Genomic DNA, 16,596 nt, shown 5'->3' on the forward strand with positions numbered 1-16,596 from the left:
GAGGATGTGTGCGCACACACACACATCCTCCAACCACACTCACCCATATTTTGCTCCATTGCGGTTTATTTCACACCTCAAACATTTAGTAAACAATTAAGCAAATACAAGTAATCTGAAATAAATTACAGGTAGTAGCCTAATAAAATAAACTACGAACCCTTTTACGCTGCGTCCGCACCTACACGGGTATTTTTGAAAACGCAGCTGTTTCGTCCACACGTAAACGGCGTTTTTGAATCACCGAAAACTTTTTTTATACTCCTTTTTTGCGTTTACCTGTGGACCAGGAATACAGAGTTTGTCACACAATTTCAAAGGTATGTGCCTTTTTCACGTCACGCTGTGCGCACGTTATTTTTTACATGAGATAAATTGCAGAATGGCAGATAGAGACAAAATACTGTTAATCTGACTGTCTGCAGGTTTTACAGGCTTACATACACACGCAGTTACTGTCCCTCCATTTACAAAGGCAGGGGCGTCACAGTGTGATTATTTTACGTGTAGTTTTTTTTTCATGTGTAATAATATTCAACATTGCTATCAATAAATTTTTCAAAAAATGCCTCTCTGTGCAAAATGGGTTTAAAAACATAAACAACTGTGGGATACTGTTTGTCCGTGATTTAAACAGCCCAGCGCTGCTCCCGATGCAGGGAAAACCAATCCTGCAGGGAGACCTACCTTGGCACTTGTGCAGGTGAAACCAAAGGGAAGATTTGCTTCACCATATTTTCTAGTGTTTGGCTCAGAATGAAGTTGGTTTGGAAACATATTCAGCGATGCTTCATCTCCTGCTTTGCGTTTCTGTGGGCGCCCCGTGCTAGCAGTAGTGTCCAAGTGTTTTGTTTTTTTCCCCCCTTTTCGTGCCGCGCCCCCCCTGCAATGGCTCTGCGCCCCCCCTAGGGGGCGGGCCCCACACTTTGGGAAAGTCTGACTTAAACCATTAAGTTTCACCACTGCGCTTACTTGAGCTCCCAGCAGTGTAGCCGTCAAGAGCGAAACGCGCCGAACAGCCGGTTTTCAAGTAGTGACATACAGAGATTTCTCGATTCGCTGGAGCGATGTTTCGATTGATAATTACAAGATTTAGTAAATCTTTTCTTGAAACCAAAAAAGGGAATTAGTGAGAAAGAATCAGAGTAATTGAGAGAGCCGCTGAATCTCTCTTCATCTAGAAAGGAGGGGCAGGGGGTAAGTGTTTTCACTATGACCTGTGAGAGTCTTTTAATGTGGTATTGGGTGGCCATATTTGTGTAATAAATAGATACTGGCACAAAGGAAGCGCGTCACTGCAGGGGTTTTTTTCATGTGTGGCGGCATTTCCCATTTGGGCACATGGTCTGGTATTTAGGCTGAGTGAAAGCTGTGCTCTGCAGCCATAGAGGAAAGGTTTCACAATGAGTGAGCGACAGACTCGCTCAGTCATCTCAGCAGGGGGGGACGGGACCACATAAACCTGCAGACGGGATCAGTATCACACTTTGGGGATCTTTGAGAAGAAGAAAAAAATCATAAAAAAAATAAAGATCTCAAGTCTCAACCAGTACAGTAGGTAGGAGATTCTCCAAAAGGTCACATTCTTGGCTTTGTTTACATCTTGATGAGTGGGTTAAAAAAAAAAGTCCATCACCAAAGCCACTAGATAAATCAGGTCAGATAAACACATCGAAGTTACAGATCGGGAACAATCCCGTCTGGCTTGGCTGACAGTAAATGCAAACAAAGACGCCTTTTCTGACAATGCTCTTATCAAACCGCTACATTTTTTTGCTTCTGCTAACAGGCTCCCACAAGACGGACAAACAGGGCTGCGGCCTGAAGTAGTCGTAGTATGTATTGTTCGAGTGAACCAAAACCCTGGAGGAAGTGCGTGTCAAAGAGGATTTATGCCTTGCGTGGTCGCCTCATTTCCTGCCGACTCCGTGTGTCAATATTTTTGTTGCAAACTATCGCCGGGATGTCACAAACAACTCGTTGATTGCGGAACGCTCTGATCGAAATAAACAAGTACACCATTAATTAGCTCTCTGTAGGACCAATCATTAGAGGTAATTTGTGCAGAGTGAAACTGCCGCCGCAGTCTGAAGGAGAAAGTTGCCCGCTTGTCTGTCTCCGTCCACTCATTAAGGGAGTGATAACTCATCTCTAAATGCCATCACAGCAGTCGAATTTCCTTTTGCACCCTGTCATATCCAGGGCCCGGAGCCAACTGCAGCAGAGCGCTGCCTCACTGCGATGCTACAGCGAATCTCCCTACACGTCCCATCTCGGCTGCTTGGCAAGCTTTGGCAGTGCTACAGCCTCAACCACTAGTACTGCTGCCGCCGTCACTTATTCTCCTCCTAGGGCCGCGGACAAACAAAAGAAATGAACAAAACTTTGCTTGTGAGAAGGTCGTCACTCTTAAACATACGACGTGAATCGTGAATCAAAAAAAGGACGTTCAGCAAGAGCAAATATGGGCGAAGATTAGACAAATATTAGAGGTCCTATTATTATGTTTAAATATTAGGAGTGGAAGTAGCAGTGGTAGAAGTGGAAGGAAAGGTTGTAGCTAGGGGGAATAGGATAAAAAATAGTAATAGTTATTATTTTTATCATTTGTATTTTTAAATATCTGAAATGAATAATTAGTTTGCATTATGTACATAAATCTAAAGACAAGGATGAAGGAAAGATGGATAAAGACAGCTTCTTATGTAGCTCTTTTCATTTTTAAGTGCTTTTTTATACAATGTGTCTCATTCACTTTTTTCTACATCTAAGGCGTTTCTATCTCACATTCACACACACTCCAGTGAATGCATCAGGAGCTCCGGGTGCAACGTCCTGCCTCAGGATACTTTGGCATGCAGACGGGAGCACCAACCTTTCAATTAGTAGATGACTTGCTGTACCTCTCAAACCATAGCCATCCAGTCTCTGCAAAATAGAAACAAAATACCGTAAAGAGCAAAAAAAATAGCAAAAAAAAGGGACTAAAAGGTTCTAAAAATTGGGCTCTAAATGGTATATAGTCAAATCTGCATACTGGTGGGAAAAAAGGAAATAGAAGGTTGGGGGATGTGTACTGCTGCTGAAGTTGAGACTAGCTCAGAATGTGAGAAAACAGCATAAAAACATAAAAGATCATATGCATCTTTTCCATCCCCAAAGAAAACGTGTTTTGTTTCTTGCTCTTCGATCCTCCTTAACAACCGGAAAAGCAGCCCTCACGTTTCAAATCAAGCTCCCATCCTGACACTGAAATCATTGTTTTCATTTATTTTTACATTTAGCTTTAAAATTTAATATGCATAGTAATACATATGGACACACATGCGTACAAATATTCCTGTCTGCTGCTTACTGATTCATCCTGGCCACAGCCCAGATGTTCCAGCGGTGTGTGGCAGCAGTGGACGACAGTGTGCAACAGCGTGTGTGTGTGTACTTGCATGCACTCCACTAGGCGTGTCCATGCTTACATGCATTCATGCATGTATACGAGTATTGATGTGTGTGTGTGTGCTCGTATGTGTGTGTAATTGGGGAGTGGGCGGGCTTGTTGTGGTGTTGGTGGGGGGTGTTTGGTCCTTTTTTAAACATAGCTGCGTTGTTATGGTTGCCTAGGCTTTGATGTTGCCCAAACCTCCTACTAAGAGGCTCTCATTTTCGGCTCCTGACTCGGGAGAAGGCAATGACTTCCAGATTGGGGGGACCTACAGAGTGCTCGCTACTCAGGATTTACTGCTGGGGTGGGAAGGGTTTTTAGGGGGGGGGTCAAGAAGGGCAGAGGAGGGTGGCTCGATGGCAGAGGAGAGGGTGCGACAACTGTGCTCCGTACGTGTACTCTGCAGAGCAGATAGAGAAAAGGTACTGACATCAGGTCTGCACGTGATGCTCGCTGAAACACTTGCTGGCAATAAACTGTTTGCAGACTTGTTTTCAAAAAGTAAATAAATAAGTGATCCAGGAGGCATTATATTTAATAATGCGCTGCATGTAACTGTACTGTGTGGAAGGCAGGATTGTCTGCTTGGCTCGAGCAACGACGGAAGAGAGTTGTCAAAACCTGCTGAAGTATTTGATACCGCAAGGAGATTGAATGCGTAAATTAAATGTTTCGCGAGGTTAAATATTCTGGAAGCTAAAAACGTGTGTATGTGGGCATCCTCTCTTGTAGATTTGTGTAAATTTCAGTCTCCGTGCAGAAAGTAAGACTTTCTGGCGTTTCGTCAAAATTCTGTCAGCCGTTTCTTTTGCAGAAACACATTAATCATAATCGTGTGCTCAAACACACACAGGCCAGTTTCAGAATTGTTATACATTTCGTATAGCTGCGTGCGTTTTCATGCACGTACATTAATCTCATCTGAAAATCAAGTCTGATCTAGGGCAGGACTTTCCATGGGATCAAACAAACACAAATTCTCTGGTCTCTAGTGAGGCACTGCCACCTCATGTTCCCTCTTTCTCATTTTTTTTCTGTCTCTTTTTTTCTGTAGTGCTTTTCTGTTTTGCACTTGCTCTCTGCATGCAGGTGTGGGGAATTTTACCGCGCCTTTATGCTCAGGTTTTTTTTTAATCTCCCCCCCTGCTCCTGTTCACCCATAAACCCAAAGTCATTCGCGTAGCGAGAGCGTGTCTGTGCGTCTGGTGCATGTTGTGCTCGAGACGGTCGACCCTGCCCTCTGACCTCTCTGTGCAAAGCTATGTGTCTTTGATAGTTGGAAAAAAATTCAAATGCACTGCTTAATCAGTGTGAAATGATCATAGGTAACAAAACCTCGGTGTGTTGCTTCTGCATCAAACTGCTGGAAACAGCTTTAGTTTCCACGCAGCATAAATAATCCCGGCTTCTCCTCCAGTTTATTCTCTCACAGCCGAATCGTTCCAAACAAAAACTCAGTTCTTCAATTTTCACTTTCCTTTTGCTCCATCCAGAGTGAGAATGACCCAAATTAAAATGACAAAGGCTTGATTAGTATCAGTATTAGCCTTCAAGAATTTAGTGGTCATAAACCACAGAAAGTGGAAATGACACTGTAGCATAATATAAAACCGACTGTGAATATAAAGTTTGTCAGTTGTCAGATTTGTATCTGTATCTAGTCAGTAAAATCTCAACTCATTTGATAGCATCATAAGAAAGCTTCTGCACAACAGTTAGATTGCAGCCACTTGAAAGGATCACATCAGCTCTACTGTCCATACCTTCTATTTAATCATTTATACCTTCTTTTTTCAAATTTCCGCTACGCCAGGGCAAAGGGTGACGGTGAAAGAAAGAGTGAATGAACGTTTTGAAAGTGCAATCTCCATGAAAAGTGAGATTAAAGACATTAAATTTAAAAGCACTCTCGAGTGAGAGGAGGCTTTAATTTCCGCTGCAAATCTAAAGAGACGGAGCTACTTAGTGTGTCATCTGAAAACTAAAGAATACATTAAAGGAGGGTTTTTTCCCCATTATAAGATCGTCTGAATCAAGGCGTGTGCGTGTGTCTGTGCGTTTGTTTGCACACGTGTGTATGTGAGATGCTTCCGTGTGCGAGGGTCAAGGTGGAGGGCCGTCATTACAAACAAGTGATGTCTGAGATCCCATTAATTCTTGTATTCAGCCGCAGATTTCTGTTCAAATAGAGAGGAGATAAAAGGCAGCAACAATATGCTGATAATTCAAAGGCCTTTCAAGTGAAATGAGACTACAGAGACACTGAGGACCACGTTCACGATTTCCTGATGCACTTAAAAAGGTGGTGCTGTTTAATTGTAATTTTTTTAAGTAATCGCGTCTTTGAAGTATTTAAATCTTTGATGTAATCAACAAATAGGAGCTTATTATTATTCAGCGCAGCCGTTCTCGCTGGGGTTCGACACCGAGTTTCTTCTCGTGCACGGCCGGTCGATTGATGTAGTTTACCCGGTTTAACCAGAGCTCGGCCGCTGCAGCAGGAACTCGTGTTTCGTGAGACGTGCGCCAAAACGCATCCTGGCATAGTGACACGGTTACAGGTGGTTCTTGAAACCACAGTAAGAGATTCCTTTTGAGCGTCCTCACACTAAACTGCAGGTTTACCTGCATGTCTCTTTTTAAAAGTAGTGAGTTTAGAAGCGTTGCTGCACACCACAACAAACTCCCATCAGCAGTGAATGCAGATTAAATCAGCAGAAGAGGGGATGTGAATGCACCGAGAGATAAATGTATGCACAGCTATGCATTTTTAGGTGCACCCACCTGGTCAGTCACCGCAGAAAGAGGGCGTGGCTGACATTGTTTCCCAGCAACACAGATTCTGGGTATCTGATAAGACCACAGACTGGCCTTGAGTTACGATCAGCACTTTCTATAGGCGAAAGGGCCCATATGCATGTTATTATCCTATTAAAGAAATAAACTCAGGGTTCAGTTGGCCACAGTTAACTCCCCCCCTTCCCTCTGTATTTAATATTGATCTGTACCATAAATTTATAACGCTTGGATGTATCTCAGTCTGAAGTGGTGGGTAACTCAACTGTTGCAAATTAAAGGGTGAATGAACTTTTCCCTCATCTGTTTGTCTGCGCGTGCACCGACACATGTGTGTCTATTTCTTTTCCTTTTTTTTCTTTCTCCAATTTACCAAAAACATAGCTGCAGGTCTACAGTCTCAGAGATGTCTTTTGCGTGTGTGTGTCCCACACATGCATGTACACGCTTGTCTGTTTCAGCAAAGGTAATTATGTGTAAGTTATGTGTGCGTGCGGGGGGTTGGGTTTTTTTTTTTTTTTTTTTTTTTTTAAACACAGAGGGGTTGATAATTATGGGTTAAATGAGTGCTCTCAGTCAGCCTCCCTGAGTGTGTGTAAAAAAAGGAAGGCACAGCGAAAGCCACTTCAAGGCCGGCTAATTACCCCAAGGAAGAGAGGAAACATAAATGGACGATTTTGCGGCTATAATGTTACAGCAAAACGGCTAAATCAACCTCAGCACGTGAAACAGAGCCACAGCTACTTTTGAAGGCTCCTAGCAGCCCTGAGCACATGTGCGTATGTGTGCGTGCGCGCGCATGTGTGCATTTTCGCCCCATATGCGAAGGATCTGCCGAGAAGCAGAAGATGTGCGTATGTGTCTGTACGCAAACTGTATGCGAGTGTGATTTGTGTGCAGAAAAGTCACACTTGCTGAGTATTGATGTTATTTAGCCTCTGCGTTTCTGTCCCAGGCGGTCTTTTTTCTGTAACGTGAAGAATCATGTAGAGTTTTGTTGGTGCTCATGAACATTCATTGCCTTACTTGTGGTTTTGACTCCTATTACAGGAAAAGTTTTTTTTAATGTCATGCAACCTTTTTACCAGCTATACCAGTTCTGAAACTTTTTCTAGTTTTCCCCCAACCAAAGGCCTCATCTAACTCTACAGTTCATATCAACCCTTGTGAATAAAAAAGGACCCAAATTCAATTTTAGTGAAGAGAGAGAGAAGAAAAAAAAATCAGCATGCTATCTTTGCAAACTCTTGTTTATTTTCCCTGCATAAATCACATTCATTCGACACAGCGCTCCATATTTTTCCACTAGGTCATCCAGGCAGTAGTTTTACACCCGGTGCAGTTTGAGAACCTCCGCATTCTTATGCCACTCACCGCCGGTGCCAGTTGCATCGTTTGGGGATTTTCCCTGCAAAATGTCAGTGATACTGCTGAATGTGAAGAAAAAATGCAAAAATAAATTGCTTCCCTTTCCTTGGATAGAGTTGTGTGTCGCTCATAAAACTGTCTTGATAACAAGAGACGATTTATGCAAATCAACCACATCAATAACTTCACAGAGAGGCGACGTCGAAGAACATTGATCATCTTATTTGAATGCAAAGGTCTTCTGGGAAACCTTGACATTCATCTGACATGTGGACTCATCATTGTCATTGAAGAAAAGCATTGCCTTACAGCAGAGGGCTTTGTTTAGCACGACTGGGCACCCTGCCGCTTCACAAAGACAATTTTTGCAATTTCTTGGCTGGTTCGTTGTAAGATCTATGACAGCGCAGCTTTTCTTCAATGCAAAATATTATTTTGTAAATCAAAAAATTACAGTTTTTTCCAAATTGCAGAAAGTTACCGCTCCCATCTCGCAATGAAGCATCTGAAAATAAACACAGAACAAAAGGAACTGCATCAGCTTTATAGAACGAAACAAATCTCAGGTACTTACATTGTATTCCAGTATATTTATAACATGACAACCGGACATTGACCCTTTTCCCTTTTTTTGGTCATCTCCATAATTTCTTCATAACTGCTTCAATCCATTGCTCATACCGAGGCTGCTGGCTTGTGGCTGCCTCACAGTACTGAATAGTTTTAGCTTTAGCTAAAGAGGTTGAGGGTGATTTAAGTGTCTGATTAGGTTTGTTGTTACAAATAATTTGCGTGGTGGTTCCCCCTGTGGTTTACTTTGGCGAACTTTGCTGTGAGTGAACTTTCTTCACTCACAGTGAGGAGTTTCCACGCTAATGACATGTGAGCGTGTGACCGTGAGCACACACGTGACCATTTCCCTGCACCGCAGTGCACGTGTTGCAGACCGGCAAACGGACATAAGGGAGTCTGACCAGCACAAGCTGAGAGTAGAAGGAAAAGACAGAAAGCAAAACGTTTTGACTCAGCCATCAGACGCCTCAAATCACGATCTCTTTTAACAACCGGAGGATTCACCAGAGTGCAACCCTCAGCGCAGTCCAGATCTATCCGGTAGTTGGCTGCGGTTTGTAACAGTGTGGCTGATTGGTGTTTCTGGGAATGAAAACGCCATCAAAGCAGCAGAAGGGTCATTAAAAGACAGACGTTTGAGAAAATCTGACCCCAGGGAGTCATAAGAAGTAGAATGCCTTAATGGAGATTTTTAGCATTTAGAAAATGTGGAAAAGAACACAAATGAATAATTTAACTTACATGTGGCCCGCCACATTAAACTAAAAAAACAATTGCTTGCCAGAAGCAACTTTTTGTATCCACGTCTGTCTGTTTTGTCTCAGAGTTACTTTCATGTTCCCATAAATGTCAGTTTCCCATCTCTAACTTGAAAGGGCCAATGCAGTCACCTCGTTTGAGCTGATGCAGTGTTAATGTCCAACCTTCACAAGACCAGCTGTGCAGACTTCTGTGTTTTCACACACCCATCCTAAGCTGGCGAAGTACAGACAGTCCCCTTTCCGTCTTCGACCCCACATGATTAACCACATGACATGCAAACCAGCATGGCGATGCAGCTCCCCTGCCCATCTTCATTGATAAAATACTGGTCTGCCGGGTCATAACCTTAAAACCTACTCAGTGTTTAACGCCTGCTGATTTCATTCTCTTGCCTTTGTTCTCGGCCTCTAAGGTGATGAAAGAGGCTTTTTGTACAATCCTTAAACCACGAGGTTTGTCCTCCGTCTCACTGTTTCTTCAGATCATTATGAATGCAGGTCATATTATCACCACATTTCACCTTCCTACTATGCTACCTGCTCCCCTGCACTTCTTCCCCCCCACCACCACCATCACCAGCCCCATCCTCACACCTCCCCTTCGGCTCTTGAGAACAGAAGCAGCCAGTTTTGTTTTCACGGCATTAAAAAGCGGTGTAGCAGTTCTGAGATCTGAGCTCCACTGCCGGTCATGCAGCATACACATGAGGGTCCGTTTCCACACATGTGTGTGTGCGCACGCGTGTGGTCAGTGCGAGTCTTTAAGATGCTGATTGATCGGAAAGGAGCGGTTTAAAGTGTGTGTAAATGTGCAGTGTAGCAGTGTGGAAGCTCTGCCTTTAAGTGATAAGGTGCTCGCTTTGTAACTCAGTGGGGGGTCTAGCGAGCAGCAGCAGATCTGGCCCTCTGCACTGCTGATGTTACACACTTCACACACATGCAAATAAATCTCAGTGTCCAAAATAAAATCGCTTGAAGAACTTCTCTCTCTTTTTTTTTTTTATGTTCGTGCCGAGAAAAATTAGCGCCTCTGCAGAGCCTCACATTTACACACATCCACCTGCTCGCAAACGCACTGATACTCAAACCGAACGGCACTATTTAAACTCCCCAAGAAAACAATACCAGTCCACACAGGGCCTGCTTCAAATGAATGCAGTGAAATTCTGTCCAAGGCCGGCCGCTTAGCTGCTTCCAACTTTGCAAACCGCTGTGACATATCGTATGTCAGCTAGCATGCTGCGAGCATTAGTAATAACTGGATTTCACGTAAGTTATTGAAAGCCATTTGTAAACAGAGACATGAAAGCAAACAAGCTCACACACAGCCTCACTTGATCATCAAAGACTTATCGATCAAATAGTCCTCCTCCTGCACCTCCTCCTCCGCCTCCCCGCTCCACTGAAAACCAGTGTGAGCGAAGTACGGCCCATCTGTTTTGTTCCCAACCGTGTTTAAAATGTCCAGCTTTCTTCCTTTTCTTTCAGCCTTGGATGAAGTATAAGTGCATGCAAACCCCCCCCCAAAATTCAGAGACACTTAACATTTGCATCTTCTTCCATCAGTGAATTATTTAAGAGGAGAACGCAGATTTTTAAATAATTCTTTTCATGTCTGGCTGCATCTTGTTATTTCTTTTGTAAGCAAATGAACGAAAGGAAAACTCGTGTAATTGCAAAGCTCTTTGATCGTGTTCAGCAGCGTTGGGCCGAACGGCTGATTCTGAATCTTAAAATCTCAAAATGCAGTTTGCAGACATTATTTGTAATTGGAATTATATAGATTCTGTGATCAAATTAAGATACGTGTGGTTTTCCTGACTTGATTCCAGACAACTTGATTAGCCAAACTTAAACAAATACTTTTGGGGGTTTTTTCCTTTTCAATGGGTGTATCTTAGATTACATCATCCTGGGTCTCTTTTATGTCTGTCACATGCAAAAGTCTTTATTTTTGCTTGGAAAATGTGAATTGTGCAAAATGTTCTAACATAAGGCAAACATAAGTTTTTCTACTACTCAGGCTTCTTGAAGGATATTCAAAGTTCTTCTTGCATCTAAATTAATTTGTGTTGTTGTTGTTGTCTCATCAACAGTCTAACAAAGTCTCGGTGGTACAGCAGTCTCACGGGATGCACCCGCTGACCTCCCTCCTGCCCTACAGCAACGATCACTTCAGCCCGAGTTCTCCTCACCTGCCCACAGACATGAGCCAGAAGACAGGTGAGAGCACACGTACACACCTATTATAGAAACATTGTGCACACACTGTTAGTGGAGGCTTGTGCATGCGGACGCAGCTGAACAGGCGTAGTTTTGGAGCTGAGTTAGATTTAAAAAGTCTCTCTACACAAGTGCAAGTAAACACAGACGTTCTCGGGACATCTGCCGAATAGTCGCTGAAACCCCGGTCCGCATACACACTGTTTGTGCTGTTGACACATCATTTGTCACATCTGTGCAGATGCAGCACACACACGTTTGTCACTTCACCAGAAGCACACTCGAGAAATGTAATATTACAAATTTAATCCAGTAATATTTTTGCGCACTCCCTCTTTCATATGCACGCACACAGTATTTCTTTTTTGGCTCCCCCCTCGCCTGGAACATGGACACACATAGAAAGACACAGGCACGCACTCCGTGTGTGAAGTGGCAGCATCAGCTCCGTCAGCCTGTGGCGGTCTCATGGCTTCTCTGAAGTGGCCTGCTCTTCTGAAGGGACAGCCAGCCACACACACACTCACACAAAAAGATGGAAACAATTAGGGTGACAATCGCACAAACCATTGCAGCAGCGCACACAAGGTTCTCCTTAGCAAGCACTACACATACAAACACACACTCTCCTCTGTTTGGAAGGCACAAACAAACACACCCTGGCATTTAAAACACTATCGGGTTTTGGACCTGCCTGTGGCAGGGCCTGAAGGGTGGCACAGTGGGTTTGTGCAGCATTTTGCTTTAGTGTGAGATGTGACAACTACCGGCCACGTTTGCTGAACGTGTTCCCCAGAAGATGGCTCATCAAGCTCCTCAAACGTATGCAGGTTACTGGTGATTTCCTTTTTATTTTAAACACGCCATGTGGATTAACGTGTTTATGCAATTGCAATGCTTTTTGTTCTTGTGCAACCTCGCTGGAACGGTGAATACTCTTGTTAAAAATAGCCAAAGCTTAAATAAGGTCCATGTGAGCCATGTGAGCTACGCACTCTTATTACTCCTGTTAAAGCTCATTTTTTAAAATAAAAAATTGCCTCTGCATGAAATCAGTGATTGTTGATTTCATGGATGAAGACTCCAGAAACTTGCTGTTCAGGCCTTTAGCCAATCAGAAGAAAGTTGTCTTAAAACAGCTTGTTTTAGACACAGTGAGAAACATTAAGATAAATAAGCATTATTCTGACCCTCGAATCATGCAAAGCTACTCTGTAGTGCTCTTTAACCTTACAAAGGGAGAGGAGGAGAAATGCAGAGTTCTCACACATGGTGGCTGACTAAAGTCGTGATCATGTATGTCAGTGGGGGAAACTTACAGAGAAATGAAACTATAAGAAAATTTATTTAGTTATTATTTGATGTAATTCTGTGGTTTCTTGGTAAAGTGTGAGCACCGCTGGAGATAGAAGTTTCGGCTCACAGTAACAACCAGACGCTCATATGAAAACGCGTCTGTGAACGAGGGGTGTGAAGAAACCTAAATATTTCTTTTTGTTTGCCGTGCTTTACATTGTAAAACAACAGTCAAGAGTGTTAATGATCTGTTCACCCTGTGAACACAATCAGTCACAAAGAAAGATGAAAATTGTAATGGTGACATGTGCAGAACACAGCAAAAGGTGCTAAAAAAAAGATCGACATACAGTGTAGCTATCCCACGGTTCAAAGAAGTTACAGTTTAATGCTGCTGAGAGCCTTAAAATTGTCGTCCTGATGTGGAGATATGAAATTCAGTGGTCTTCAAGCGCTGCCTGGTTTTTCCTCAGGAAATCATTTATAAACTCTCTGAAGTGTACAGAGTCTGCGAGATTCATTGAAGGATTTTGTCCTCTGTGGTGACGTCCAAGAGAGAACAGAAAAGAGGAGGAAACAGGCTGAGAGCGAGAGACGAGAGTGAAGAACAGACTGGAAAAAAAACACCACAGAGAACAAAAGTCTTTTATCGGCTCCGATTAGGTGTGAGACAGCGTGAGACCTCGGGCGATCTCCTGCCTGTTCCGTCTGGAAATCCCCCTTTTTCCTCCAAACACACTCCCGCTTGTCTGGCTTAGAGAGTCTGTGTGTCTTTGTGTGTGTGTGTCTAACACGGTGACTCAGCCCGTAATGACAGACTGAGCCACCTGTTTGTTACTTAAACACACACAAACACACACTAACACCTGGCTGCCACATCTAACCTTTCTCAGACCATCTCACCTGAATTATTTTGGCTACGCTTCCACAGAGGAACACCGTAGTGCATGCATACTCACGCCACCTTACCTCACTTCTCTTTTTGTCTGTCAGCTGATCACAGGTTCGGGGGTTACCTCACCATTGATATCAGTGTTTGGCGCACCTTTCTTCCTCTTTGTGCGTTGCTTAAAGGGGAAATAAAGGGACCTGAGCTATTTCTTTGGTTTTATATGTTAACTCTTGAGTGCTCGGTCTCTGGAGGCTTTTTTGGCCTTTGACCCTTCATCTTTACACGTGTCTATTAAGCCTCCATTGCAGACACGGACAGCTGGCACGCCTCAGGAGTCAATCCTGTTATTCTAGGTGCTTGTGTAGTTGGTAAATGTTAAAGCAAATTCTTCCCAACAAGTCTGCGCAGTCACAAAAAGCAGGAACACACATTGATGTATACACAAATCCTCCAACTAACCACCTGATAACGTTTACCTAAGAGGTCTCAAGTGGACTTGCACAGCAAAGGTTTAACCCATGCTTACGTAATTTAATCACAAAGTGCTACTTGCTCTGTACTTGCTTTCCCCTTGAGTTTTATCATTGAAGTTGACACGAGGAGGCTAGCAGTGTGCCAAAATCTCTTGTTTTTCTAAAGAATACGTTTTGGCAAAATCCATTTCCTTTCAAATATCTTGACAGCTAAAGTTACCCGCATCAGTCTGGTGGAGCATTTCGTGACACTAGCACTGTAACGGAAGTATCAGATTGCAAACTTTTCTCAAGTTGACTCCTATAATCTTGGTCACCTGTGCTCGGTTTGTGTCAGACACAAACATGATTCATGCTTTGGACTGTCAACATGGTATCCTCACCTCAGTTCAATCATCAGTCCAGTCATTCCAATCTTTAAAATCACAGCTGATGGAGGAAAATAACACCAGCCTCGGTGAGGGGGAAAAAATGCATTGATTTTCATGCTGTGGCTGCTTTTAGAGTTTCTGTTTTCTGTGTGAAAAAGGGTTAGGGATGGGGTTACCTGCCACCCAGGTAAGGTTGTAGCATGTTTAATAGAGTATAAAATCCCGGCCTTCAACGTGTGCTAGTATGTGGGGGTCCATTTGGGTCGGGCTGACATAAATTTGAAAGTGAGGCTTCATGCGAACTTCCCCGTATTGGTCGGGTTTGAGACTACGCTACAAGGGCAGCAACTGTGCATGCATTCTCCACCAGCGAACGCAACTCTAAGTCCTCTGTGTGTCTACAGGGCTGCATGTAGCTCCTCTGTAACAAAGCCTTGCATTACATGGAAATTTTTATTGATAAATCAGAGGTGAAACACATTAGTCCACTCAATAGCCTGAAATCAGCTGAGAAACTGGCTAAAAAGTGTCCTGCGGCGAGGCTGCATGTTGTCTTTGTGTTTACCCATATATTTCTGGAGAGTTTATGTAAAAACACACTTGTGCCTGACTGCTTATCTCCTGTGAAATTGTTTTATTGGCATCACAGAACGTGCAGGCCCACTGCAAAACCTCAGTAATATAAAACAGGTAGCCGATAAGACGTATAAGCTTCTGTGCTACAGCAGCCAAAACACTGAAATAGCTTAAATAAAAATGACACAGCTCAGTAAATAATATACAATAAGACATTAAGATGAAAATTACACAAAAGAGAGAGAAGCTCAGTTAAACAACTAGGTCATTTATACAAAACTCTGTTTATGCTTTTTTATTTTGCTTTTAGTTGAACAATTAACAAATTATGGTTACAAATTTCCTCTGGATTTCTTGACCTTAAGATGACTTTGCTTACTCTCCAGGCTTCTGATTGTTATTGCGTCATCTGCATCACTTCGAGTAAAAGGTCAGGATTGTGATTACAGTTTTTTTACATTTATTTAATCAATCAGCTACTTTGAATCTTTCTTGTGGCCTTGGGCCTTTCTTCAGAAGCACCGCACCATCGACGTGTGAAAGTTCATCTTTCCTGTTGTTGTTCTGCTCTTTGTGACATCATTAGAGGCAATAAGAAATTCCTATGAGTGGATGTCAATGTTAATGACAAACATCACAATACTTGTGGGTTTGTTTCTGTTTTGTTTTTGTTTTTTTGAAACAGTTAAAGATATAAATGTCCTTTTTTAAAAATCCTTTATTGTACACAGAGCCTACATCTGTCATTTATTCTCACCACACAGTTTACTTCCTCTGTTATTTCCATCACCACCCACTGTCTGTTTTCACTGCTGCCTAAATACGGAGTTGCCTTACCTTTAGCTATATTTCAACTTTACAACCCCCTTAATTTTCCCGTTAATTTCCCCTAAAGTAATGCACATGTTGCTTCATCTTTCTCATAGCATGTTTCACTTCTTTTATTCAGTGTATTAAAATTGGCCGTTAAAGTTGTCAGCAGAAAACATAGCGCGGGGGAAATACTTGATCCCCTGCTGAATTTCTAAGTTTGCTCACTCACAAAGAAATGATCGGTGTCTAATTTATTTTATGGTAATTCCATTTTGATGAAGAGAGACAGAATATCAATCAAAAATAAATTTAAAAAACACATAATATAAAAGTTATGAATTGATTTGTATGTGAGTGACTGAAATATGTATTTAAGCCCCTACCACCCAGACACAATTCTGGCTCCTACTGACTGCCTGTGTGGCCCAGTGGAAAACATATTACAATCATTTGATCAGTCAACAATTACAGAAAGAATAAAGCACTTTTTTAAAATACAGAATCCATTTCTCCCATTCTAATCTCTCCACCATCATGTCCAAGACCAAAGAGCTATCAGAGGAAGTGAGGGACAAGACTGTAGCCCTTTACTGTAGACCTTGGTGAGAAGGTGACACCTGTTGGTGTGATTATTCAGAAATGGAAAGAAATATAAAATGACTATCAATCACCCTCAATCAGGGGCTACATTGCAGGATCTTGCTTCATAGGGTGAGGATGATCATGAGAAATCGATCACGAGAAACTAGGGCTTTGTGATATGACCAAAATCTCATATCCCGATATAAGAATTCTATCGATATAAATCACAAAAATGTAACATGTTCTGTAAATTCTGTGAATCTCGGGCAGCTCGATTTACGTGAAGTGTTTCCAGCATGTACCTGGAGTCGAGTGTTTTAACTGATGCATGAAACTATACATTTTTAGACATAAGTTGTAAAGGCCGCCGTTTTCTTCGTGAGTATTTATTACACGGCGTGCTGCGGGGAAAAGCCTGTTCTAACGTTTGAGT

The 16,596-nt window shown here is 42.6% G+C and overlaps 1 protein-coding gene and 1 long non-coding RNA gene across 4 annotated transcripts in view; one reads left to right on the plus strand and one right to left on the minus strand.

Moving 5' to 3' along the window:
* The window catches only part of tcf7 (transcription factor 7), a 75,559-nt gene that overhangs the window by 32,022 nt on the left and 26,941 nt on the right, over positions 1-16,596 (plus strand). For all 3 annotated transcript variants that reach the window (XM_085174380.1, XM_085174381.1, XM_085174382.1), the window contains exon 4: positions 11,034-11,160. In XM_085174380.1, coding sequence (XP_085030506.1) covers positions 11,034-11,160 — 127 coding nt within the window. The remainder of the gene's footprint in view (positions 1-11,033; positions 11,161-16,596) is intronic.
* On the minus strand, positions 6,716-8,468 carry LOC146510258 (uncharacterized). Its single transcript, XR_014876415.1, has 2 exons — positions 8,178-8,468; positions 6,716-7,643 (listed from the first exon to the last, which is right to left on the minus strand). It is a non-coding gene; the product is annotated as an uncharacterized LOC146510258 (long non-coding RNA).

Source organism: Neolamprologus multifasciatus, chromosome 10 (assembly GCF_963576455.1).
Source record: "Neolamprologus multifasciatus chromosome 10, fNeoMul1.2, whole genome shotgun sequence".
NCBI lineage: Eukaryota > Metazoa > Chordata > Actinopteri > Cichliformes > Cichlidae > Neolamprologus > Neolamprologus multifasciatus.